The sequence below is a fragment of the Kryptolebias marmoratus genome, linkage group LG20 (genome assembly GCF_001649575.2).
Source record: "Kryptolebias marmoratus isolate JLee-2015 linkage group LG20, ASM164957v2, whole genome shotgun sequence".
NCBI lineage: Eukaryota > Metazoa > Chordata > Actinopteri > Cyprinodontiformes > Rivulidae > Kryptolebias > Kryptolebias marmoratus.
Window position 1 is genome coordinate 1,461,000 of NC_051449.1, and position 27,978 is coordinate 1,488,977.

Here is a 27,978-nt window from a genome sequence, read left to right on the forward strand (position 1 = left end):
GTTCATTGTAATTTATAGCTGCCACAGTCATACAGTAAAGGAAGACTAAATACAGAATATCACTATCAAACTAATCAAAAAAAATGTTTCATGGGGTTATTACAGGGCACTTAATGACTACAAGTTACTCATGGCTTAGTAATATTAACAGAATTCAACATTTTAGTCTGATTCATGACCAAATCTGAAAAAATACAAACTCTTTACAACAGGAGCTGAGAGAACTCGCGCCCAGCATTCATTGTGACCAACATGACACAAGACGTGGCATCCACACGTTTCTGCACCATTAGCCATATAACAGTAGTCTGGAACATGGCTGTCACTGGTTAATCATGAACCAATTAGTCAAACTTCTTTCTGTCATAAAGGGACAAACGGCAAATTAGGGCATTTTCAACAGGTCCCAACAAATCTGTCTATACTATTTTAGCATGTTTTTCTAAAATAAACATCATTTCTTTCACTATTTTTGCTTTATCACATACTAAAAGGTAAGAAGATCTATATTGGACAATTGTTTTTAACTGATTCATTTTTTATGAGAAATAAAGCATTGTGTTAATGAAATGGAAAGGTACCAACAAATTTATCTAGATTTGTATCACATTTCTTTGCTGGTCTTTCCCTCATCATCTTTTTAACTTGATGCTTTTTACATAAACTCTACACCAAAAACTCCAACCGGTGAGATGATGAGAAGCTGCGTATCACAGCACCATAGCTCTGTCCTTTTTTACCAACATTTCAGAGAGCACTTTTACGTTCTTCTTCACGGCTGTACCACTGGACTGTTAAGCCTCCCATGGCCCCAATAGGCCACATAGCTGACATTCCTTTTGTGGGACCGGGGCTGTAGAGTCATCAGCCCTTAAAACCTCGTCACTGTAGAGCCTGGAATGGCCCTGCAAACCAAGCCAGGCGGTCGGGGGGGATGCAAGTCATGATTTGAAATACACTTTATTACACGCCACCAGTTTGTGTAATCAGTTTCAAATCCCCAGTTTGCAATTATCATCTGTGCAGGTAAACAGTAAATATACTTAAGTTTAAAGTTTGTTAAAGTTTGGCTGCATATCCGCAGTATTGATATTTGCACAGCTCATTAGTTGCACATAACTCTATTAAGTGCTTGCAGAGCACAGCAAAAAAAGCAATAGCTTAACCAGCAGTTTTCACAAAACAAAGTTTGAACACATTTCTGTCATCCATATTTCAAAGAACTAGAATAAATACATTTTACTTTGCACAAAGTAAGCACACTTGGGATGACATTCAGACGGAGCTCTGCACTTGTTTCACGCAGCTTTTTAAACTGTTGCAACATCTGCAAGGCACTTGCAACATAGTTAATTGATTTGCTTCACCTCATCTTACATTTTTCTTTATCTTTTGCTCAGCTCACTATGAGTTTACAGAGTTTTTGTCCCAGTCCCAGTGTTACTCCTATTTCAAGACTTACAGTGAATTCATGGCCTTTATTTCTGAGTCACAAAGGCTACTGAATGAATTATTTCCTTACAAAGTTTGATACCCCTTCAAGATCTCCCAGTGGGAAAAAACAGAAAACTTTCAGAGGAAAGCGCCCAAGAAGCATCTTAATTAAATGCCCAAATCACCTCAAGTGAGTCATTTTATTGTGGAGAAGTGGGTCTGAATGATGGAACTCCTCACCTTATCTCCAAGGTTGAGCCTGGCCAACCTTTGAAGGAAGCTCATTTTAGCTGCTGGTACCAGGATCTCCTTCTTTCAGTCATGATCCGCACTTCATGACCATAGATGAGGGTTAAAATGTAGATGGGCTAGTAAATCAAGAGCTTTGCCTTTCAGCTCAGCTCCTTCATCATCATGACAGAGTGGAGCAACGCCCTCATTACCAAAGATGAGGCTCCGGTCCATCAATCCATCGTACCATCACTCTTAAATTAGTTTCAGGATACTTGGAGTTATCTGCTTAAAGCAAAGGGACTCTGCCCACCCAGAGGTAACGTCCCATCTTTGCCTGGTTTACCTTTGCATATAATATAAGCATATGTGGATTATTTTGTGATAAACAAAACAACCTGCAAACCAATTATCACTGTAGTTAACCCTAAATAATAACTTCAGTTTATAATTAATTTGCTTATAGTTTTGTTACAGATACATTATGTTGACTGTAACACTTGAAACACTTAGTCTGAAGTGCTTCCATGAAAAAGAAATTGTGTCTAGGGTCAACTGCTTCTGACTGAATACATTGGTGTAGATATGATGCAGCATTTGTTTTTGTTATTTTGTATATATATCCTTTCAAATGGCAACACGCAAACCTATACTGTAGTACTATGAGGAGATGTAGACAATTTCGTGCATTTCGGCTGACGACAGAATTCAGAGGGAGCGAGAATAAATGGACTCTATTTACAGGCTCCAACCAGAAGGAAGGAAACTGTGGCAAAGGATGGCGAATGTTTTGTGACTTTATTTTACTTATTTACCTATTGGCGATAAGTTTCCGATGACTCACAGGGTGGAGGGGTGGAACAGAGACTCATGTGACTTTAACAGCCAAATTACTGTGATCATTATAACAAAAACTTAAAAACCTGGAATTCTCAATCCATAATCAAAACTGAAGAAGCCTTTTAGATGAGAGATGAAGCATCTTTAAAAGACATGAGACCACCTACGATCCTCTAAAAAAAAACATGACACCCTAGTTATTGATGTTAAAGAGCAAAACTGAGAAAAAAGGGCTACACTAGCCTGGGCAGGGGGTGAAGGAAGGACAAACTGTGTATTGCCACAAACTAATGAACTCCAGAGTCTTACCTGCTGTAAGAAAATGTGAACTATACCTTTAATCTTAGTCACATGAGACAGGTGCTTCTTGCAGAATACTAAACAGAAAATAAAAGATGATGATATCCTGAATCAAGTATTAAAAAGCATTTTGTGTAATATTTGACAGTAGCAAAGGACTCTTCCCTAACAAAAAGAAAAGTGACGAGCTGACAGAAACTACACAGTGAACATACACAAACTACACAAACACAAATACTTTCTGTTCTGTAACCTGATACTGCAGTTAAATGTGAGACATGGACCAATAGAAACACACCTTGTCACAGGAAACCAGTTTGGGCACAAAATATGAAGCACGTTCACAGAGATAAACTTTTAAATTCTGTGTTTTCTACAAAACAAAACAACAAAAATAAATCTTTAAATTCTACTTGGCAGTTAAATGCTCTTGAACAATAGCAGGTTTTTGCTGTTGACTGTGCAGCTGTGTGACTTGTGTATTATCCCCGTGTGCGAGTGTGTGCTTATTCAGCTGTTGTTTTCAGGCACAAACAGTGCAATGACACATGGACACCAACCGGGTGACTGCAGGCACAAAGGGAGACGAAAGGAGATTAGAAAATGAGAAATGAAGAGAGGGAAAGAAAGAAAGAAGATTAAAAGAGAACACAGGTACAGAGGAAACAGATGACAGAAATTAAGAGAAGGGAAAGAAAAAAAGAAAAATTAGATGAATAAGATGCAAAAGTACAACTCCAATTCTGAAAAAACAAAAGTCACAAAGAAAACTGGTAAATATTTCAAATGTTGAAACGAAGAAATTGTGACATATTTTAGAAAAAAAACAAGATAATTTTAAATTTTATGGAAGCAACAAAACTTAAATAAGTTGAGACGGGAGCAATGAATGGCTGTAAAAGTAAGTGGTGCAAATAAAAAACTGGGTATAAAAAGAGTATTTTAGAGAAGCAGAATCTCATAGAAGTAAAGATGGGAAGAGGTTCTCCAGAGTGCCAAAAACTGTATTTAAAACCAGTGGAACAGTTTGAGAATAATGTTAGTCAACAGAAAATTTGGAAGGGTTAAACATCCCATTATCTACAAGGTTTCAAGAATCTGGAGAAATCTCTGAGGTCAAAGGTCAAGGCTGGTTCTGGTTCTGTTCTGTCTGTAAACACAGTTCACCGTGCCGTCCACAGATGCTGCTTAAAGCTCTATCAGGCAAAGAAGAAGCCAGATGTGAACAGATGTGTCTCCTCTGGACCAAAAAGGAGAACTGTTCTGAGGTCGGACGGGTCCGAACTACGGACGCCACGTCCTCCGTACTAAAGAGGAGCAGGGTCAGTGCACATGTTGCTGCCATACAATTCTAAATTATTTGATTTTTTTTTTTCCTAAATGTTGTTCAATTTTTCAATTTCAACATTTGACACATTTACTGTGTTCCATTGTGAATAAAATATGAGTAGTGATTTAGGATTGTGCATAAACTGTGATGCGAAGAGAAGGAGGGTAGAAAAGAATCAGCTAAAAATGAAAAAAAAAAACGAAAATAAACTAAAGTTGTTTTAACTAAGAAAAACATTAAAAAAAAGGAAGACGAGAAGAAAAACGGTTGTGAAAGAATCAAAGTAATACTGGTGAACAGAAGGGAAAGAAAGATGGATAAAAACTAATAAAGGTAAAACAGAAGAGGAGATAATTGTTGAAGATGAATGAAAGAATAACAGAATGGAGCAGAGAGAAAAAGTGATAATAAAATATAGGTGACAGTAGGAGTAAAAATATCTGAAAAAGATGGTTTGTGGAAAGGTGGCAGAATTAGTAAAGAGGAGTGAGGTGAGAAAAATAAGAAAAAGTATGAAACAGAGGAGAGAAAGCAGGGAGGGACATCAAGCTGAGGACAGATCTGTCTTCTGTCTTCTGAAGCTTTTCAGTCTGTCTCATCGTCATCGAACCATCTTTACTGTTCAGTTGGTTAAATCCATCTCAGGTTTCAGGAAAAACCACCTTGCTGGACTTCTCTTGAGTCGAGACCCCATAAGGTGTTCAAGCTTTAAAGGACGCTGCGACAGAAAAGTCAAGTGTGTGGTGGCATTTTCAGTTTGTTCTGTTGCTAAGTTTAACATTTGCAAACAGCCTTTTTTATGTGTAACCCGTGGGGATCTCCAAATACTGATTTCAGTTTAATCAGCTTGTGACTTTTGAGTTTTTCCTCAGTTTTTTTTTTTTTTTTATATAGAAGAACAATTCTTTTTTTATTTTCCAGAATTTTCCACTTGTGTGGCGTGGAGAACATGAAGAAACTGTCTGTAATCATCAGCTGGTCATCTGAGAAAACTGTAGGTTTCTTTAATTCGTTTTGAGTTTGTAAAAAACAGGTTTGTGGGAAAAAAAAGGATAAATACAAACAGAAATACTGCATGATTCCAAAAAACAATCCAGGCAAGTCAAAAAACACCACAGAGGACAACAAATACATCAGCTGGTTAAAGCAGCACCTTTTAACTTCATTTGGGATCTACAAAACACTGAATAAACTTAACTTATCTGGTTTTATTTTTAACACAGCACATGAATCACTTGTTTCGGGGTTTAGATTGACTCTTGGACAGGTGGTGGATCTTCCAATAAGAAGAGCACCGAATAAAACCAATAATTAAACAGCTGTAACTTTCAGACACAGCTGTTGCTGCAGAAACTCACCCTGCTCCTTGATCTGCCTGATCTGCTTCACCGTCTCCTTGAGAATGGCACATTTGTCCGGCTTGACGTTGAGGTCATCCATGTCGTTGATGTTGGCGAAGATGAGCTCCGCCAGCTCCTCGATGTATTTGTTCTCCTGCTCCCTGTTCCGTCTCTCCGTGCTTCTCTTCGGGCTGCACAACAACGAACAATTAAACCAGAAACATGAATGAGAAACAAAGGAACCGAGTGCTTGTTAATTGTCAGGAATAATTGTAAAAAACCTCACTGTGTGATGCTGAACAGTAAATCTGAGAGGTTTTGTCTTTGTGCAGAACCAGCTCTCTTTTGTGAGACAGACCTCCCCAGTAACCGCAAATTAACTTCATGACCTCTCCGTGACCTGACATTAATGAGCGCCGTGACCTCAGCGCAGAAACACAGCCCATCATTACAACTTGTTTGTGTTGTAAACTGCTGCAGCAGCACTTCTCTTTATGGCCCAAACAGAAAAAACTACCTCCCTCTCACTTGATAAGCCATAAAAAACATTTTGACATTAATGACAAATTATCTCTCAGAAGGATACTCTTGCTTTCAATAAAACAAAACAAAAAAATCTAAATAAAACCATCAATGTGAACAATGCCAGCGTCTCAAATCCTCATGGTTTGTCCTTAATTATGAACAAACCTCGTTCCAACTTTCATCAGCCTTTGGTCCTCTGAGTCAGCGGTTCCCAAACGTTTTAGCTCCTGTCCACAAAATGACAGTGACCAGGACTTGTGCCCCACCAGCTGCTGATTTAAACATGTTAATTTTGCTAATAACCTGATTAAACCAGGATATAATAAGAACAAAAATGCTCAATAAAGCTTTTATTATTGTATGACAACTGGTTTTTATTCTTTGCAACAATTATGGTGGAAATATGTCATCAGCAACAATTTGTAAATGCAAGTTAATATCTGGGGATTATCTAAAAGGCCCAACTAAGTGTTTTTCTTGACCTCACAGTGGGGTTCAAACTTGAACTTTAAACGTAGAAAACCGTCTGACCCAAAACTGATGCAGAGGAAAACTTTACAGCACAGTATTGGCTTGAACTATGACATTTGTTATCTGAGTCAATTTAAATGTTTGAAACTTGCTCTGGAATAGGTCACCATCTGAGCAGCTTTTAGCTTCACTCTCCCTGATTCTCCAAACTGAACTCGCTCTGACTCCCGTTTACCAGCTTAAAAAAAAACTAAACTTTCACTTTAAAGCTTTAACCACAGTGATAAAAATGAGGTTCAGAAGGAGGCTGAAATATCTCAAACCTCAAAAACCCAAAGCAGTTTGTGCAAATCACTGCATAATGTCTTTTTTATGCTGATTCACTTTGGTGTTAGATAAGGATTTTACACTGTTGAGTTGGGCGAGTGATGCTCGGCCAGTTTGCTGACATCACTGACTGATGGCTGCACAGTCCCTCGGCACTGATGCTCTGTGAGTCAGAGAAAACAACTATCCTGGGCTGCATCTACTGCAGGTAAAGCAACGACTTATCAAAAGGAAAAAGACACCAAACTAATGAAATCACTGTGGGAACAGTTAAAAATGTGCAAGATGAGACGTTAACGGTCCAAATTCCACCTGTTTGAGGCCTAAAAAAACAGTCCAAGATTGATTTTTACTCTAGATTCTGAAAAAGTTAAAATAACTAATTCACAGTCTTAATAAAACTTGTTAACAAAAAGAGTTTACATTTTATAAATAAAAATGTGGGGTACATATTAAAGTAACTCTTGCTCAAAATACTTTATCAGAGTAGTATTTTGAACATTTTTTTTAGGAATCTTGTGATCTTTTATTGATCTTTCCAAAGATCCTCCATGTGAACAAGAAAACATTTTAAGCTGCAGGAGTTGAATGAGCAGTAAAAAGTATTCAGTCTACTGCGGTGCATTTAACGTGACGTGAATGGAAAAAGGTCCATTTAGATTTGTATTCTACAGTTTCACTGGAAGAGATGGGAAAGATGATGAGAAACATTTAAATTCAGATGGATTTACTTTTGATTTCTGCTGAATATTTGGCTCAGATAAATTGTATTTGTGTTGTCAGATCTTCTGAGAATGTGCAGCTGAGACAGGCTTTCAACAAAATGATTCATTATTCTGGAAACTAACCAAAATGTTTGACAGATCTCTGTTGCTGTGCTATTTCACTCAGAGAAGGAATTAATCTGTGTTCATGTTGATTTTTCTCATTAAGATGAGGAGACTCGGGACCTGTTGCTGGTCTCCGAAAGGAGTCGTGTCAGTCCTCAGTGGGACGTCTGCTTTCTGAACCGTCCCTGGTTTCCCTCTTAATGAAACATTAATATTGCCAGTGGTTCTGTAACTTTTAAATGCCTCCCTGAGTAGTCTGTATAATAAAGTCTGGTTTTAGTTCTTCATTATGGTGGAGGAAGGTTTTCACCTGGGTCCCAGGAGGTCTGACTGACAGTCTTTCCTCTTCAGAGCCTCCCCTTTGGGGGGCTCCGGGGTGTCCCCCCCACCACTGCTCATCTTCAGCACTTATCAGCACCTGGAAGAAAAATGATATGGAACACAGAAACAGAAACAAATAATGTTGGTAAAAAAAAGGCACAGGAATTGAATTATAACAATGCAAATCAGTAACTGAATGTGCCTTTTACTTTTACATAACAGCAAATCAAGGAACTCTCAAGATTTTCAACAGACACCAGTACCTGGTATTGGTCAGATACTTTGTACTCATAAAAGTCTTCCAGTACTACAGTACTGATACCACTTTAAAGCAGCGGTCAGGTGGGAGAGGAGGAGTATGTCAACGTGTGGAGCTCCTTTCTCTTTTCCTTTGAGTTAGCCGTCATGAGCCGCGCTCTTTATCAGTTGGTGGTTGTAAAGCACCATAAAGCTGTTTGGTAACCGCCAAGAAACACAACCAGAAGAAGAAGAAGTCATGTGGGAGCAGCTTTTAGGTGAACCAGAAGAGGGAAATGGAAATATATGGATCTGAGTTTTCGTTTCTATTTTATTTATTTATTTTTTTAATTCAAGCACTTGTAGAGCCCAACTCTATAAAAACTGTTGACAGAACGTGAAGCCCATTTCTGTACCCTCAGAGAGCTTCGCTGCATTATTAAACAACAATATTAAAAAAACAAAGTATAAATGCACTGATGATGTAAACAACTCAACGGTGCATTATCAAACAGGGAGTGACTCACAAAACAACAACAACAACAAAAAACAACAATGTACCACTGTAATGAGCCTGAAGGCAATATGTAGGCAGCCCAGTGGGAATACAGTGGGTGTCAGTAATTAACTTCAGATAGAAATAGCTAATTCACGTAGGCATTATTACAGCTCTCTCAACAATTTAACACAACATTCTTTAACGCGAGCGTTGTTCGGAATGCTTTGATGCAATATTTCTGGCATCCTAAAAGTGTTTTGGTTGATTCAGAATGAAAAAGTAAAAGTTAGGTAACATTAAAATCAAACAGTCACTGGCAGAGACACACACACCATATGGCCCTCTTACGCTGCTAGACTTGTCACATATGGTGCGGTAAAAGGGACAAAAATTAGACAACTGAGCAGCCAGCAGAGACTGTAGCTACTGATCTAACTGAAAATAAGCTGCTGCCAAAAACCGTTCCACCTTCATAACCGCAGCCATTCCAGTGTTTAATTCAAGGATGATGCTAGAGAAAGTACAGGAGTTTCAGATAAAAAAATTTGATTTTCCACAGCCTGAAAGTCACATTTGATTCCCATCATTGAGTCTTTTCCAATATATTAACTCTCCTCAAGTGTAAATTAATTTTCTGAAGGAGACCTCAGTTCAAAGAGACATTTTATCTTGGTTTTCTGCAAACTGATACCTTAACATTAAAGAGCATTCACAAACAAACTGAATAATAAATACTCATTGTTATTTTATGCAAATCATTTAGTGCAGGATCTATAAATCATGACATTAAAAGACCTGACAATGATTTTAATTCATCCAATAAATGAACAGAAGTATATGGCATGTACCAGTATATAAACAGACAGATCAGTGCAGCAGCTGCAGTATTAGGTACTGTGTACTGTGTACCAGTCTGTTGTGGTGCAGAGGGAACTGAGCTGCAAAGCAAAGCTCTCTGTTTACGTCGGTCTACGTTCCTACCCTCACCTGTGGTCAGATCTCTGAGTAGTGACCGAAAGAATGATATCGCCGATACAGGCGGCTGAAATGAGTTTTCTCCACAGGGTAGCTGGGCTCACAGGGTAAGTTCTGTTATCCAGGAGGGACTCGGAGTAGAGTCTCTGCTCCTCCACATCAAGAGGAGCCAGCTGAGGTGGTTCGGGGATCTGGTAAGGGTGCCTGCTGAACACCTGCCTAGGGAGGTGTTCCGGACATGTCCAACTGGGAGGAGACCACAGGGAGAACCCAGGACACGCTGGACTGGAAACAACTTGGAATCCTCCCGGAAGAGGTGGGAGTAGGAAGAGATCTCTGGGCTTCTCTGATCTGGATGGATGGATGGATGGATGGATGGATGGATGGATGGATGGATGGATGGATGGATGGATGGATGGATGGATGGATGGATGGATGGATGGATGACAACAACAATGAGCTCATGTTGTTTCACTACTTCAACTTGTCAGAAATATTGAACCTTTTTTATGTTCTTTGTTAATAAATCTTACAGTGGCTCACAATGTTTTAGCTGGTCAAAAACAAAGATAAGTAAATTTCTGCCTCCAGCCCTTGATCTTAACATTTTTTGGCAGTCAAAATAAAAACAACTTTTTTAGATGCTAACTTTAATACACTACTCCTAAGACCTGAAAACTTGACCAAAAAGACCAACATAATAATCAAACAGTGTCACAGTCAAGATTTTAGGACATGACTTCACTAATTAGCAGGTAAAGTTACAGTCAGTTTGTCTCTTTGACTTAGTTTGATCACAGAGATGCAAACTTGGTCTCAGTTTACTGACAACCTGCCAAGTTGTACCTGATACAGTGAATAAGTTGCCCCTTTCACACCACAGTTTCACAATCAGACTGCATCAACCACCCCATCTTTAAACCGTCTTTAAATGTTCACACAGAAACCAGTCAAGGTGGCCGAGCCTTGCAACGATGTGCATGAGAGGCCAGCATTGCAAAACCAGGGCAGAGCCAGCAGAGTGGAAGTGATGCAAGATCAGAGGTGTATTAGCAGTGGGTCAACCCCATATTCTGCTCCGGTCATTTCACATGACACTGATGGACAAAGAAGGAGTCTGAGGCCTGCTTTCAAGCATTATGTGAAAGGGGAAAGGGACAAATTGTTATTTTATCTTTGGCCTTGTCTGCAGCTGGCCTTGGCAACAAAAACACTCCACTGGTGCAAAAAAAAAAAAAAAAAAGTTCAGTTTTGTGCATTTCACTGAGTCAAACTTCCACGCACTGATTACAAATTCAGTTTTATGTATGAGCATTTTCTCTGCAAGTGTTTTAACAAATAGTGAAGCTGCTTTTACTGCAGCTGCTGTAGTTTTAAAAACTTTTTGAGGTGAAGTAAAAAGTGACAGAAAACTGATCATAGAATGAGAAAACATCTTGTGTAGACAATCAGACAATGATGAGAAAGTAGCAGGAGAGGCAGCGTCTGCTGGGACAATGGGCCTTTAAGGCCCTACGACAGGCCAACACATCACCTGACTGTTACATAAGAGCCGGTCAGTAGGACTGATACTGCGCAGATGAAGGCAGGACAGAGGGATAAGTGAGAGGAAAACAACAGGGAGGCAGAGGGAGAGAGAAGGGAAGCAGATTAAAGAGAAAGTATCTCAGAAAGAAAGAGAAAAGGGGCGAAAATGACCAAAAAGAAAAAATATATAAGAAAAAACAACCTGAAAAATGTTGGGAAATATTTTCCCCATTCAGCTTTTAGGATGGAAAGTGGTGTAAATAAATACAAGTGAGGGTAGATGTGGTGAGAGCAGGAAGAAAATGGGAGGTGGGGCATTTGTTGCTCTAAATAATCCGGCCTTAGGGCAAAGGGAAATATGGCCTAATTACACCATGGGAGAGGAGAGGACAGGAGAGGAGGAAACGGCAGTTAATGTGACAAAATAAAAAATGAAATCAAAACTTAAACAAGATAGCTTGAGCTTAAAGCAGGCTCTGCAAAATTCACTGTTTGTTTCCAGTTATGACAACAGTTTCTACAACAAAAGTCAAGCTCTTAAAAATCTGTTGCTAAAACCAATCAACTGGCCAACACTCCCCACCATGACCAAATCTTTCTGCATGCTAACGGCACCAAAAATCAGTTAATCCAGAACTGATAAACACTGTGATAACCATCATCTGATTACTTGGAGGCAAACAATTTGTGAAGAGAGAACTAAAGTGTTGTGAAGAGAAAATAGCCAGAAAATGCACCGTGATGACTTTGGGGATCCCCAGATATTTCTGCTAAAACTAAATCTCATCACAAACACGCACCAATGTTTTTAAAATAATCAGGTGACAGCTGAGCTTGTTGCTGGCAGATCTGAAAGAGCACTTTGTGTTAAGTCTTAATGAAACCATATTGTGTCTGAATGCAGAAGCTTTAAATGGTCTGATTAAGACTTCAGTATTTTGGATCTTGAGTGTAGAAAGGGCTTAAATTGGTGAACACTAATATTTTGACACACGACAGGAGCTGTGGATGATTATCTGGGGTTTTCCATCATTTGTATGGGTTTACATTGTCACTCTGAGGACATTTGCATGCTGAAATGATGAAGTTAAAAGTCCTGAACACAACCCTGCAGAGCTGCTAGCATGAAGTTATTGTCGACTAACACTTCAGCACAAATGTCAAAAGTTATTTGTGTTTCAAACAAGTAAACAAAAAAACTTTATCCTAACCACAACTGCAATTTGCACACAGGGAACAAATAACAGGTCACAATAATGATTTGACTGAAATAAAACCCAATCCTTGGTGTAGCACAGCTTGAATTCAGTCAGAGAGAAAGGTGAGTTCAGCAGAGCAGTGATTGCTGTAAAACTACCTCGACGTCACTCGTACCGTGCAAACACAACTCCCAGCATGCCGCTTGTCCAAATCCTCAACCAGTTGTTCAGGCGTGCCCAGAAGTCCATCAGTAAAACTAAACATTTAAGACTAAAACCATCAAACTCACGGCAGCTTGTTCAGTTTCACAGTTTCAGTTTACGTGAAGGAAAAATGTTTTTGTCATATTCCTTAAAGACAATTATTCCCGTTTGTTTTTAAGCCTGCCACGACTTATGTCCCCCACTTCACCAGTTTCCTTATATTTTAACAAACAAACTGGTACTTGTGCCTAGTTTTTTGGGTAATAGTTCTGTAGGAATTACATTTTTGTCCTTCAGTGGAAACAAACTGTTTTTACAACAGAGTGCTGATAATAAAGTCTGCTACTGCTGCATCGGACACTTGTTCTTTTCCTGAGCTCTGTGCCTTTTATATCTTTAAATAAATAAGTCAATGTTAAGCAGCTAAAATCAAAAAGCACTTTGAAAGAAAATGAGAATTTAATAAATACTGTATATACAGAATATAAAGAAAGAAATCTGATGGAGATAAGCGCCGGCTCCCTGCAACTCTGCATGGAATAGCAGGCAAATAAAATGGTTACATAAATATTATTTTGTTCCACAAAATCGTAATAAATTCATAATACAAAGCTTGTTTTTGCTACACATCTGCTAGCCGAGCTACACATGAACACATGCAAAAAAGTTATGTTCCAGGGTATAAATAATTAGATTACATTTTGAGACAAACTTCAGAAAAGTCTGTTTAATTTTAATCCACCTCACATACTCCAAAAACTAAGTAGTTGTTTTTTTCCAAATACAGTAGTCTTATATTATAACAAATATAACATTATTGTTCTCATATTTAAGAGCTGCACTGAATGCAGGAGATCAATTAAAAAGTCAACTAGACACCACAAACTGATGAAAGCTGCCCTTAAAGTCTTAATCAGTCTCAAAGATGCACAATCACAGATGTTTACATCCATGCATGTGGAACATACACATGTGCAAACACAGATGGCACGTAAACACACGCACTATAAATTAACACTAATGCAGGTTGCAACAAAAGCATTTATCCTGTTCTGCCCGATACTAATGCAATCAGAGGAGCTGAGAGCTTTGCAAACTGAAGCCATTTAAAAACAATTTGAGCTGGAGAGGAGGGACAGGACCAGAGGGCCAATGCTGCCATTAAGAAATTAAAGCCGAGGATGGATCACTGCCTGCTTAAGTGGACTCTGTAGCCAATAGAAACCATAGATTTTCAACTTCTTTGTCTTAGGTTTCAGCTAGTTATAGTTATTTTTCTTTTCTTTTGAAATAGTAGATAATTATTTTTGGAGGACAGATTTTTGTTCATGAATGATTCAGTTAAATATGAGTAAATGAATGATAAAAAAGAGACTCTCTATTAATAACTTACAGTGAGTTTAACAACCATGATTGAATTCTTGACGATGATTTGCCAACAAACTGTCCTGTTGGTGTTTTTTAGGTTTTCGAAGAACATCCCTGTCACAGAGAGCAGGTAGGTGTCAGATTACACCCAGATGGAGGTCAGACGGCGAGAAAGACACAGAAACGAGCTTCACTTGATTCTTAGCAGCAATTATTAAAGAAAAAAAACAAACAGTTTAGCTAAGTTTGTTAGGAAACCGACCCTAAAATGTATAACTGAGCAAAGATGTGAAAATCACCACACTTGTGACAGACCTTGAGCTCACAAATGATAGTTGTCATGTGAGTAAAACGCACTATGGGCTGTTATTAAAGTAATGAGTCATCCTCAGGTCTTAGCTTGCACACCAATTGAGGTTTGGAGCATGTAACAAACAAAATGTACCACGCAGCCTTATGCAACGGCAGAAGGCACAAAATTAAAGCTGATAGTGGGATAGTGGAAAGCCTCTCTATGCCTAATATGATAACACCTTCACTGAATAAATGTCAGAGCTTTTATCCTATGAAATGAATTGAGTCCATTAATTTAGTTACAGCTTTATTGAAGCTCCTCCTTTGTGTTCAAGTGTCTCTGAGATAAATTATATTTTAAAGGAGCTTTAAAAAAAAGCACTGATGTTAGTTAAAGCTCTCATCCATAAAAAAACAAGGGTTTAGTCATTATTTCTTCGTCTTTGAATCATTATGTGGATATTATTTAAAACTTTTACCTTTGTGCTCAGGAAGTACTCAAAGCCAGACTTAACTAAGCAAATATGTAATTGTGGAAAGACGTTAATTAACTGTAAAAAATGAATCAAGCAACCTTTTATTAAAAAAAAATCATGTCACAAAACATTCTGTGGTTGTGAAAGGATATTACTTATTCTTAATATATACGTTATTTTTAAAGTTCGTTTGAATTCTGTAGATTTTCTCATGACCCCAACTTTAGAAACCACTGGCTTAAATTACAAAAAATTCAATTTAGTTTTTCTTTTTTTTTCCTCAATGAAATATTAAATCATAAAAGGACAGGATTTAACAATCACCCCTGAGGAAAAAAATAAGATCTGAAAAAAAGGCTTGAAAAGATCAAAGCTGTAAAATTAAATTACCAAAAAAAACAACTAATAATTACAGTAAAATTTACAGGTAATTGTTATCACTCACAAAGTGACAGTGCTTCAAGTTATTGAGAATAAACAGCTGTTTAGTTTAAAAAAAACATTATCAACCATAAAAACAACCTAGTAACTTTTAAAACAATCATAATATATTTAATGTGAAAGGTTAAGTCTTAAGAGAAAGGAGGCTTAGTTATCAAATAGCCCTGATTGAGGGTTTGTTTTTTAAAGGAAAGAACGTATCCTAAATGGCTGTTAAGTTATCTGAACAAAAACAAGCTCAGTGTCTCAGTAGGAAAATGATAATTAGGAGACCTGGTTGTTTGTGATCGTGTGTTAACTTGTAATAAAAGTGTGACTGCTTCGGTCATTACTGAAATTATTTGGGTCTGCTTGTGTCGTTCTGCATCTGAAACCAGCGGATTTGATCGAAGATAGAAAATTAGCCTAAAATGCTTCTTTGAACTGCAGTTCCCATGATACCAGCTACCAGTCGGTCATACATTAACGGTACTCACTGCAAACTATGAAATCGAGCATTAAAAAGGTTGTCCTGAGCGGTTTGTTTGTTTGTGTTTGCCTCTCTGTGCGCAGGCGTGTGCACGTCAAAAGGTCCAGTCTGTGTACACTTCAGCTGTTTGGAGCTATGATGATGATGATGATGATGATGCTATACTAAGGTGCTGGCTTACATGAGAGATTCTATTCATTTATTTATTTTTACACCCCCAGATTTATCAGAGCTGACTCAGCAAATAATCACAAACCAAAAGAGACTTCCAAAGAAATGTTTGCCTTAACTGGTAAAACATAAAGAGTTTCTGTCTCTATCAATTCAACTTGAATATTAAAGTAAACTTGTTTTCTGAATGTAATTAAATAAGTTGTGCAGATTTTAGGCCACCGTTTGTCCCAGTTAAGTTTATTTTGGCTACTTAAGGCTCCCATGTTGATCTGATCTCGTTAGTCTTTCTGCCAAAGGGGCATGAACAGGTGTGAACACAAACACGAAAACTCCTCCGTCTAACTTCCACGCCTTGATTTACGCTTGAATTCCATCTCAAGCTAAAAATAAATGTATTTAAACAAATTGCATCCTTTTTGTAGGAAAACAATGCAACCTCTTACTTGGACCAAGTGTCAAAATGTACTTTAAAACTGAAACACGAAGGCTGGAAACCTTTGAACCGTCTTCAGTTTAGCTAAAGAATGATATCGTTGGACATTGATGGTGCTGTTACAGGTTACTAAACTATCACTCTGAAGCCTCTGCAACGACTGCTAAAGGTGAGCAAACAGTCAATTTCAGGCAGTTAACATTTTTGTACAAATGGCCGTTACAGGAACAAAAGAGCCGGCCCCTCTCGCCACTTGGCAGAACCCACACCTCATTTTATTGATTTGTCAGAGTTTCCAAAGACTCCTGACACTCGGGCGCTGGAATGGAAAGCAAATGCGTGCCTGTGTGCTGAGAAGTGAGGCCAAATAAAATCCAAGCTGTACAAATTGACCCACTTCAACAATCGCTAACCTTTTGTGCTAAAAGGTCAACCCCACTGCAGCCTTCTTTGTCTAAACAAATAAGACTAATTGATAATTGAATAACAGCGTGATAGTGTCACCGGAGGACCGCTGCACTTTCTAGTCTTTGTTACTTTTTACATCATTGTTGGGAACTTCAACAGAATCAATCAAAAACTGCTTTCTTTCTTTGGGATAAACAGAAAGAAAAAGATTTTATATAATTCCCTTGGAAACTGAGAACATAAGCAAAGAAAAAGCGGTGGCTATTTGATTTAAAAGTGATTTGAGGCAAACTGTGTAAAAAACAGCATCAAAACTGGAGCCGCAGTCAAAGAAAGAGCTGCTCATTGCTCTGCATGTTCTGCTTCATGTAATATGAGAGCCTGATTGATTATAGACCAGAATCAATAATATTGAACATGCCTGCCCGGATATTATTTTGTTGTGAGTGCACACAGACATGCACAGGCACATTAAGACAAACTCATATCTAAACTCTTCTACGTGGTCAGACCAAGCAAAAAGTCTTTTCCACAGGTGCAGTAAAACTGTCTTCTTCGTTGGAGACCTGCTGAGTGTAAAACCAGCTAAACATTGTATACATTGTAGTGCAGGAAATAAAACAGAACCTGACCCGAGCCGGCCCCCTAAACATGCAAACTTCTCCAACATGCATGAGAGAGCGCTCTCAGGAAACCAGAATGAAACTTGAAAAGACCGAGAAAAGGAGGAAGGTCTCTGCTTATTGTGTCTTCTGTAATAAACTGCAACATTGCACTGCAAACACAGAAAAAACCTCCTGAGCATGATTTCTACATCTTCAGATCAGGTTTCAGTTATTTCATAACTCGGGCTGGTGGGCTGATATCTCTGGAAACTTCTGGATTATTTCTGATTGGTCAGGATGTCATACAACACATACTGCATGATGACAGAACTAGTTAGTGTCAGAATATGTTATACAGATTAAAAAAAAAGGTGCAGGAGTTTTGCATTGTCCTCCTGACCAAGAGGTCAAAATCCAGCAGCGGCTCACTGATTGACTGCAGAGCTGGTGAGAAAATTACCATACAGTCACAGCTGAGTGGCTCCAAGAAACGGCTTCTTCTCTTCCAGCTGATTTACACAATCGCAACAATATTCCTCATCTTCAACAGAGAGACGGCTTGTAAATATAAATATTTACAAAACCATTTTATAACTATTTAAATGTTTCATAAACTACAGTTTAAAACAGTTAACATCACATCGTATTCTTCAACCAAATCAGGCTTTGCAGCAGATTGTTGTATAACTGCAGCATCACTGTTTGTTTTAATGATACAAGTAAATTATTGCAAATGATAAATTATTGCATAATAAGCAACAGTTTATTCAGCTTTATTTCTTTGACTTGTTTAAGGGATCTAAGTGACACGGCTTCAAATTGGTTTAGCATTTATTTATCTAAAAAGGCCTCAGTGTCTCACCATGTAAAACTATATGATAACCTCTCAGAGTATGCACAGGTGCTTTATCATTTTTTTCATTTTACAGTAAACAATTAAAGTTTCTAAACCAACCTAAAAATCATTTATATGCTGATGACACCAACATCTTCATAAATTAAGCCATTACAGTTTTGTTTTAAGTTTTTTTTAATCATTGTAGATGTTAAAAGTCAAATTAAAACAGGTCCTGAACTCAAACAGGAACACATTTCTGACCAGCACTGCCACCAGAGAGTGTGTGTATCTGTAGGGCATGGCAGAGCAGTGGTTAGCACCGTCGCCTCACAGCAAGAAGGTCGCAGGTTTGCCTCCCTGATCTCTGGGTGGAGTTTACATGTTCTCCCTGAGCACGGACGGGTTTCCTCCCACAGATGTCAGGTTAAATGGTAACTCTGAAATTGTCCCTAGGTGAGAGTGAATGATTGTTTGTCTCTGTGTGATGGACTGGAGACACACACACACACACACACACACACACCAGCTCCACCACCACCCCAGAAAGGAGAAAGGGGGCAAAAGAATGGATTGGTACAACGTTACCCATTCCTGTTTATCTGGACATTGTGTTAAAACAACCCGATGATCTTTCTGTCCAGTCAGCTTCCACATCTGATGCCCAATGATTTCTGAAGATAAGCACCAGAACAGGAGTGAGCAGATACAGAAAATGGAGAGATTAAACAAACTGCATGTTGTTCCTTTCTCATTTTTAAACTATACTGACAACATTTATTTAAAAACATCTTTCTTGAAGGAATGCCTATCACCCGCTCAGATTATGTGTTGGGATGGTTATCAGCTACAAGCACAATATCTGTAGAGTTCACTGAGTTAAGGCCATTTATGTGTTTGCTGTGGCGGCCATCTTGAACTGGGTTGACTCAGCTATAGATGTCCATCCAGTGATTACTTCCTGAGAGTTTCATTAAATCTGCCTGCTGGTTGATGGGATGCAGTGCTGCCAGGATCAAAACATTATCGCCCGCCTTTAGCTTTTCAGCAGCAGATTTAAAAAAAACAACATGTTTCCGTTTACTGCAAGACTAATGTTAGATAAAAACAACCTCACAAATATTACCTTTTATTGTTCACACCACGCAGGTCTGGGACTAGAATTCAGTCAAACGATTCCTCGAGTGCTTTCAGAGCTTGGTGACCAGTTTGTCATGTTTTTATTCTTTCACTGCTCCATTTGCTTGAAAAGAACTTTAAAGATCAGCATTTAGACGCTCCTGAGATTTAAAATGGGTTTTTACAAAAAATAAAGATAAAAACTGAAAACAAAACAAAAACTGTATTTAATTTGTTTCCTGGAGGATAACTGAGTTGAAATTAGCTGAATATCCTTCCCTGTCATTTTATTCTGGATCATCTGTTTTTTTTATTTTTTCTGACACTGTTTAGAAGTGAATCTTTTTAATGAAACAGTGTTTTTCATCGCCACCAACTTCACCTGAACTCCCTGAAATAACAGATGTTATTTCAGATAAATAAACCAAAAGTATAATTTAGTAAACTGTGCGTCTGCCAAACCATCGGTACATTAGAGCAACACTTTCTAAACTTTAACTTATTATGAAACTCTTGACTCTTGAACCTAATTCTTTGACGCCCGTCGACTGCGTGGCCGAACATTCGCTGAACCTGCTGCTAATTGGGTGAATTTCAAACAACAGTTGTTTTTGAAGCAGAGCAAACTGAGTAAACAGTTGGCTGGTTAGACCTTAGGTGACAGAGCAGCTTGAAGCCTGCTGACTGCGCACTCTGTGTGACCAGTCATTCATAACCACTCCCCTCGCAACACACGCACACACACACACACACAGTCAAAACCACAATAACAATTCATGACAGCTCAAAGTCCGAGCCTGAGCAGGACGCACACCAACTGGGAGCATCACATTTGTTACAGTTTCCTAAAACAAAAACAGAATGATAATTAAACAGTTCAAGCTTAATGTTTTTATTTTGTTTTGTTTCTTGTTGTTGTTTTGCGTGTATGTGTGTGTGTAAATGTAATAGGTTTTAGATAATCTATCACATTAAGTTGTCTGATTAAAATAATCATATTTCCCTTCGGGTCATGATTACACAAATAATCTTGTTTGCTCAACTCCCCCGATCCAAACACATTCATTCACTGACAACTTCATCTTGATAAATGTTTACAAAACTCTGCTTTTATCTGTGGAATTACATCCAAAAACACTAATTATCTACAGTAAATAGCTCTACATACAGCTGGAGGTCAAAATCCTGGGGACTGTGCCTTTAAATCTGCTATCAGACTGATTCTTATAGTAACTTACCTTTGCTTTGACTGAAGAAGTCCATAACATCTCATACGGGCCGGGCGGACGGCTGCTTTTCACACCGAACACACATGCACGTCCCAGTCACACACACACTCTCTTCTCTGTGAGATTACCCTGTGAGTGTGTCATCTGCATCTAATGACAGCTGACTAACTACATGCCACAAATCCTCTCGCTCTTTCCCCTCCCCCTATCTCACGCACACACTCCTCCTGTCTCCTCCCACAACACACACACACTCCCCTCCTATTAGCTGAGGTCTAGAAAAAAAAAAAGTCTCTCTCATCTCACACAGCCCTTCTAGGTACTAAAGGATTTGCATGACCTGTTGTTTCTTTGTTTAGGATCATTATATCAGCTCCTTTTCACACAGATGCTAATCATCATGTGTGCATGTGGAAACCTTACTGCACCAACCAAAAGTCCAAAGATCCTGGGATTCCTTTTAGTCCTTTATTTAGGCTCATATGTCTGTGCTTGTTTTGGTATAAGATGTTTTTTATTAATTTAAAGGAAGCACCAACAGTTGCTTACATTCAGCACTTCCTAAATAAACCTCGTTGCTGTTTGATAATAAACGGCGGACTGACTGAGACGGCAGAAAACAAAACCGAGACGAGTTCTGGAGAAAGACCAACAGCTATAACTCTAAGTGCAGGTGGGAGCAGCTTTAGTTCCCACATAAACATGACAAATTAGTCAGCCTTATTACTCAAGCATTCACATCATTCTCTGCTTTCACTTCATCATGTCAGGATGTTTCTGCTTTCAGGGGGGTTGTTTGTTTTAAAGCTTTGAACTGACTCCAGTTGTTCTTAAAATCACTGTTTCCATTTAACTTACTTTAACATGTTTTTTCATTATATTTAACAAAAAAAAATACATAAAAATATTTTTAAAAAAAACCTTAGATTATCATAAATTAAATAATCTCACTAACCTCATATGCAATGCATCCTGGGTAAAAATCCACTTTGTGACATTAGACTCGGCAGCAAACAAAACTAGAAATTATTTTCAATAATTTAACATATTTACCTTTCAAAACACTTAAAACTGTTTAGAAACATTGTTTTCTTTTTATTGTAAAATCCTTATTTTAGTAGATGTCTAAGCTTTTAATTCATAAACTACAACTCTCACAGGTAAAGTGGATATCAGTGAAAACTGCAAAGCATTTTAATGTTTTGCTGTTTTACTTTTATTCAAATATTAACGTCATATCTTAGCAGTCAACTCATCAACCATAGTTTCTTTATGGAAGAACAACAGAAGCAGAAGAAAGAAATCTTAGGTCTCATCACAAAAACAGCTCAGGAGCAACTTATGAAACTCAGTGAATCCACGGCGTTCATCTCCTAAACTCCGCTCGGCTGGTTAATTGTTCCTCTGTGGGACAAAAGCTCAACCATGGAGCCCACGAGCCACAAGACCCAGAGGATTCCCCCGCAGCACCCGGGTGCCAGACACTGACTGACACCTCCAGCAGACACCGCTAATTTGGCATCAGGAGGCAGAAAATGTTTGCAGGTGATTTTAGCGCTGCAGCTGAATCAAACTTTAAAAAAACAAACAAACAAAAAAAAACATTTCATCACTGCATGAAGCTGGTATCAGACTTTAAACGGCTGCAAAGGACCTTTCAAGACTGATAAACAAACTAAGTGCTGAACAACTGCTGAATTTTATTTACAGAAGCTGAAACTGAACAGTCAAAGTAAAAAAAAACAAGAACAGAAGCTAAAAGTAGCCAAACCACAGCTAAAAGTTCAAATTAGCACAACAGTAGCTATCAGCAAAATTGTAACTAAAAGCTAAAACCAGCAAACAGTCGCTAAAACCTAAAAGTAGCACAACAGTAGCTAAAAGCTAAGATTAGCAAAACAGTAGGCAAAAGCTAAAATGACCAAAACCATAGCTAAAGCTAAAATTAACAAAACTTTCCCCCCTTTGATTATGATTAGAGCTCGTCTTCAGCTGTTAAAGAGGCCGTTTATCGGGTTGAATGAAAGCCATCACCTCCCAGCTCTCTGTCGTTAGGAGCCCACCCAGGATCAGATACATGACATACTTCAGAAATATACTGTTTGAGTTTTTACAGTGAGCAGATGAGCTGAATTCAACCTGGATCGTCACCCACTGGTTGTTCTGTAAAGTCTCGCTCCAGCCAACAGCAAGAAGAAAACCTGTAGCTTTTCCCAGATAACAACCACAGCCTGGGAGGACCAATCAGAGAGCAGCGAGGCTTTTCTCACACCGTGAGACTGAACCTGGACCAGCATGGTGCTGGTCCAGGTTCACTGGGTTCCCTCTGGCTTCGGTTCACATTTACAAACATCCTTTTCATAAAACTAGTTGTCTTTTAAATTAACAGCTGAAATAAAAACTATTTGAATCATCTCTAACCATGACCCTTTTACTTTAATGACACATCTGTGTCGTGACAGAAAACTCTGAGTGTTTCTGTGACCCGAGTCAAGACACCAAAACAGTGTCTGTCTGTTAGTAAAATATCTCATGAACACTGGATAAATTTGAATGAAACATTCAGAAAGTAACCGTTGGATTTCAGTCTTCAACTGCCAAATGTTTGGAGTTAATTTGATGCAAGATGGCTCCCAGAGCCAACTGACTTTAAAAACAAAAACATGGCTGTAACTCAGTCAGTTTTATAGATAATGAGCTCAAATGTAGTGTGGTAGTAGCTGAAAGTCATTCACAACACACACTCTGAGTGCGACATCTATTTACAAGGTTTGACCAAAAATGGCGACAACAAAAAAATGATTCTCTAACTCTGGCATGAACGGTGGCAGGCGATATGCATTCCTTCAAGGAGTCCTGGGCTTCTGATTTAAGACCTGCAGTCCTTAACGTTAGTGTGTTTATGTGTGTAAATATTGAGAAGAGTAACTGTGATCAGAAACACCAAATGAAAAGTGGTAAAAAGAAGAAGTTCGGTTTTTTTGGTCAGAGGCCAAATCCAGAACATCTGCTGCCAAGTCCCCCAGAGTTTTTGCACCAGTACTGAGTTTAATGACTGTTGTTTCTGTCAGTGTGTGTGTGTGTGTGTGTGTGTGTGTGTGTGTGCACATGTGAGACAGCAGCCTTCTCAGTCAGTTGGACACCCAAACCACACCAACCTTCAGCGAGCGTCCACCTGCTGCTGCTGGGAAAGCTGTGTATCCGTGTAGGAGGGACGGACAGCTGATCTCTGCCCAGCTGCTTTGTAAACTTCCCGAGTGAACACGAGCAGAAACGCTCTCAGGCCATCCGGCTCCGTTTGTTCTGCAGTTTGATGAAGAATTCATCTTTTACCGGACAGAGAAAGGTGCATTAAAAAAAGAGCTTCATTCACAGATTGCATTTACCTAAATATAACAATAAAATAAAGTTCATACAGCTAGAGATTGTTTCAGTAAATACAGTAATTGAAGGAATGCATGTCACCCGCTGCCTTCATGCCAGAGTTTGACACTAAAATCATCGTATGATGAGAAGTGATGGAGTTCCAGCTGTTCTTATCAAACCTTATAAACGACCTTATGTGTTAGTGCTCAAAGTTTAAGATGGGAATGATTATCAGCTACTAACAGAATATTTAACCGTTTATGCGCTTCCTAAGGTCAGCTGAATGTTTTCTGAATGTTTTATTAAACTCCATCCAGTGGTGAATAAGATATTGTGCTAACAAACAGAGTTAACTCCAGTAGTTAATGGCAAAGTGTTAAAAACAGATCTTATTGGACCTGCTAGCACAGAGTATCTGTTGGGGATGACTCTCAGCAACTACCACCCTGAATGTCAGCTCAGTGTCTGGAATTATAGTCATTTCATGTTAGCTAAGGCAGCCATCTTGAATGGGATTTCCTCCAAAAGTCTTTCAGTAGATGTGCATCAAATGGCTAGTTTGGATAATGAGAGTTTATTCAAATCTGACCAATGATTCATGAAATCTTTTGCTAATGGCACACACACACACACACACGTTATGTCTCTCTATCTTTGCAGGGACTTTCCATTGACTTCCATTCATTTCTACACCCTAACTACAGCCTAACCCTGACCCTTACCAGTACATACCCAACCCTAAACCAAACCTAAACTCAATTCACACCTTAGTCCTAAACCTAACCCCTAACCCAAAAACATCATTTCTCCTCGTGGGGACCAGGCTTTGGTCCCCACAAGGTAGTATATGTTAGGAAAATTGTCCCCACAATGTATCAAATACATGGCCACACACTCTATCACCTGCCTTTTCCTTTTCGGTGGCAGGTGATAAATATTAAGCTTCTTGGTGTTACTTTGGTTCCTTGCAGCAGTTCTGCAGAGACAGAGCCACCAGGATCATATTGTATTATGCGACGGAGGGTTTGACTGTTAATTATTTGCATTATGGTGAGCAAACTAACCTACGCACATACAGTGACACACACTGATGGAGGAGCACAAGGGAGCCGTAGAGAGTCAATGAGAGGCACACAGAGAAACGGCCTACTTCCTGACTCCGATTAATTTCTGTTACTAAGCAGCTCTATGGTAACACACACATCCATAGCTACACGGAGCTGGGAGCTGCTTTACGATTCAAGTTAACACTTCGGTTTTACTGCAAGGAATCAGCAGACACAAAGGTTCATCAAACATACACTGAACTTCTTCAGAGGACGCTCCATCTGGAAACACTTCTGTTATTGTGTGAATGCTGACTCAGCATTTACACTATCACTTTCCTGTTTCTTCTACACACCTTTTGGGCTAAAACTACTTCACCATACTTTCAGCTATTTCGAGGGTTCATATATTAAAACATTTAGCCAATTCAGGACATTAAAGTTGTGAGTTTTTGTTTATACTTTTTGAAATAATTACCTTTGTTGACATTTTTCATCCTTGAAATAAATGAAGATCTCTTCAAATCCTTGAAAAGTTTTGCTCTTTGAAATCTACTACCTGTATACCTATACCTATACCTTAGTATACCTATACCTTTTAGCTTTTTTTTAGCTTTTAGCTGTTCTGCTAGTCTTAGCTAGCACTCAGCATTCACACTTTATTAAAAAGTTAGCACAAAGTAGATTAATTGCATTAAAATGCTTTTTTTCTAGTTTGTGCTAATCTTTTTATTTGTATTTATGTCAAGAGTTAAAAAAAATCAATGACAGAAAATGATTAAAAGCCTATTTTTAGTGTGTTTTCATGCAGAAGTTGTGCTTAACTTATAACACAAATCATCTATAAACCTAAAATGTATAATATCTCCTCTTTCAGATCTGATTTAAGTTTTAAACAACGACAATGAGAATTTTACACAAACCCGTCTGTCTTCCTCCACAGGACTTGGTTTATTTTTACAACAGCACTTTATCCTCAGATGCCTCGCAGCGTGTGCCCTCCAGCCACAAATGTGAGATGCTGAATCAAAACCAACAAACAGAGCTGCGACAGCCTCAAAGAGCAGTCGCTGAACGCATCAGGGGAAAAGACTGACGTTTCTGAAAACGTGGAAAAAGTTTGAATTTTCCGACAGAGTTGGATTTTTAACATGAGTCACAAACAGGCTTTTGTGGTGTTGTGAACGGCTGGCCGGCGCTACGTTTGTTCTGTAAAAGCCTGACATATTAGCTTGTCTTATCCAACTGGAGTCCTGTGGAGTCACTCTCTCTGCTGTCATAGTGCTGGAGAATTACAGGCACCGTCAGCTCCAACTAACCAAATTAGCACTGTTATGCAACCTGCTGCACTTGGCTTCAGGTCTGGTGCTTAATGCTGCGCAGCTCTCAGTGCGAAGGCTCTGCAGACTGTTGCTCTGCTTAATGTAAAAAAAAAAAAAATGTTGTCATTGCTCATTTCTCCATAAAATTAAAAATCCTAGCATTTCTTGTAGGAATGCATGTCTCCCGCCTGATTTCATGCCAGAGATTTAGACCAAAATCATCGTTTGCTGAGAAAGGCTGGAGTTGTACAGAAGGTGTTAGGTTCAAAGCTTCATGCACGTCCTCATGTACACTCAGAATGTGTCGTTAATCTCATTTATTACACATAAAAGTTTAGGTGTAATAAGTTTTGTGTTTTCTAACGTCAGTTGGTTGTGGCAGACATCTTGAATTGGTTTGGCTCCAAAAGTTGATAAGTTGTTCAGGTATATCCAAAGATTACTTCCTGAAAGGTTGCATTAGAATCTGTTTTGTGATTCACAAGATATTTTGCTGACAGAGTTCACTCCAAACAGTTAATGTCAGAAATGAAAACAAAGATGTTGTTCAATCTGTCAGCCCTCAGAATGTCTCTGCTACTACTACACCACATTTTAGGTCTATATCTGTAAAAATGACTTACTTATAGCCATTTTTGTATTCTTTAAGTGGAGGCGGCATCGTCAGCCATCTTGAATCTGTTGACTCCAAATGTTAATGAGTTGAAGACGTACATCCAAGGATTAATTTGTCCAGTGGTTTGGTAACAGACAGACATATGAACACAGAGACATGGGCAAAGACCATGATTGTCTGCTTTCCCCTTTAAGCAGCAGGCAATAATACAAACACATTTAATAGGAATTATATTACCAGCAGAAATTGTTAAAAAATACAAATAAAATATATTTAGTATATATTTATAAATGGCACATGGGGGCAAAGAGTACCCACATGGTAAGTACTGAATATGTAATAAAATGTGCATTTTCTTCCACTTTTAAACATGAAGACTAGATCTGGTCTTGAGCAATCATTAACATCCCTCCGGCTGCTTTTCCTGAAACTACAAGAACACGCTTCCAATTGTTCTTCCACTTCCAAATCCTCCTGCTAAATTTGACTGGGAGAATATAACAGTGATTGTGGCGCTCAGCGACAACAGGAGGCTTCCAGAGGAGTCATGACATGGCTCTTCGAGCATGCGTGTGTGTGTGTGTGTGGTGGTTAATTAGAGCACTTGGTCTCAGGAGGATCAGACGTGGAAGACGACTGTCTCTGCTACGTGACAGAAAGCCAGGGGCAGAGAGTGTCTGATGAGTCGGTGGCAGCAAGAAGGGCTAGACATAAACAAACATAGATAAGTAGATGAGCTCGCACACGCCCATACATACAACTTGTAGTAAGTTTAAGTCGATGTAAAGTTGAGTTTACCTGAAGACACACACAGACAAACAGAAGTTATCTTGTGTGTCAGTGTCGGTGATTCTGGAGAATTCGCTGCTTTTATTCCTCATCAGGACAAATAATAACAGCCTCCATCTGGAATTATTCCAGGAAAATCTGTGCCACACTGGAATCACTTTTACTTGCTTTACTGTCATGTAGCACCATTTATCAGGAGCATAATAGATTTGGACAGTTGCTGTGCAGACCTGATGATTTCCCAGCCACAGATCACACAACAAGCAGACAAACTGGGATCTGCCTCCTCTTCCTTCCACACGGCTGCTTTTAAGATCACATTGATCGGTGTGAGGACAGCAGTCTGTAGGAGAAGCAGTTTGACCAACCAATTCGGTTGTGTTTCTAGAAGCAAAAAT

General features: G+C 38.8%; 1 protein-coding gene across 4 annotated transcripts in view; it reads right to left on the reverse strand.

Moving 5' to 3' along the window:
* The window catches only part of LOC108243856 (nuclear receptor coactivator 2), a 48,636-nt gene that overhangs the window by 17,563 nt on the left and 3,095 nt on the right, over positions 1-27,978 (reverse strand). For 2 of the 4 annotated variants that reach the window (XM_017429569.2, XM_017429570.2), the window contains exons 1-3: positions 20,451-20,615; positions 7,939-8,046; positions 5,494-5,666 (exon numbers count right to left, since the gene is read on the reverse strand). In XM_017429569.2, coding sequence (XP_017285058.1) covers positions 5,494-5,666; positions 7,939-8,027 — 262 coding nt within the window. In that variant the 5' untranslated portion in view covers positions 8,028-8,046; positions 20,451-20,615. Of the gene's footprint in view, positions 1-5,493; positions 5,667-7,938; positions 8,047-20,450; positions 20,616-27,978 lie in introns of those variants that run through there. The other 2 variants (XM_017429567.2, XM_017429568.3) reach the window with 2 other exon arrangements.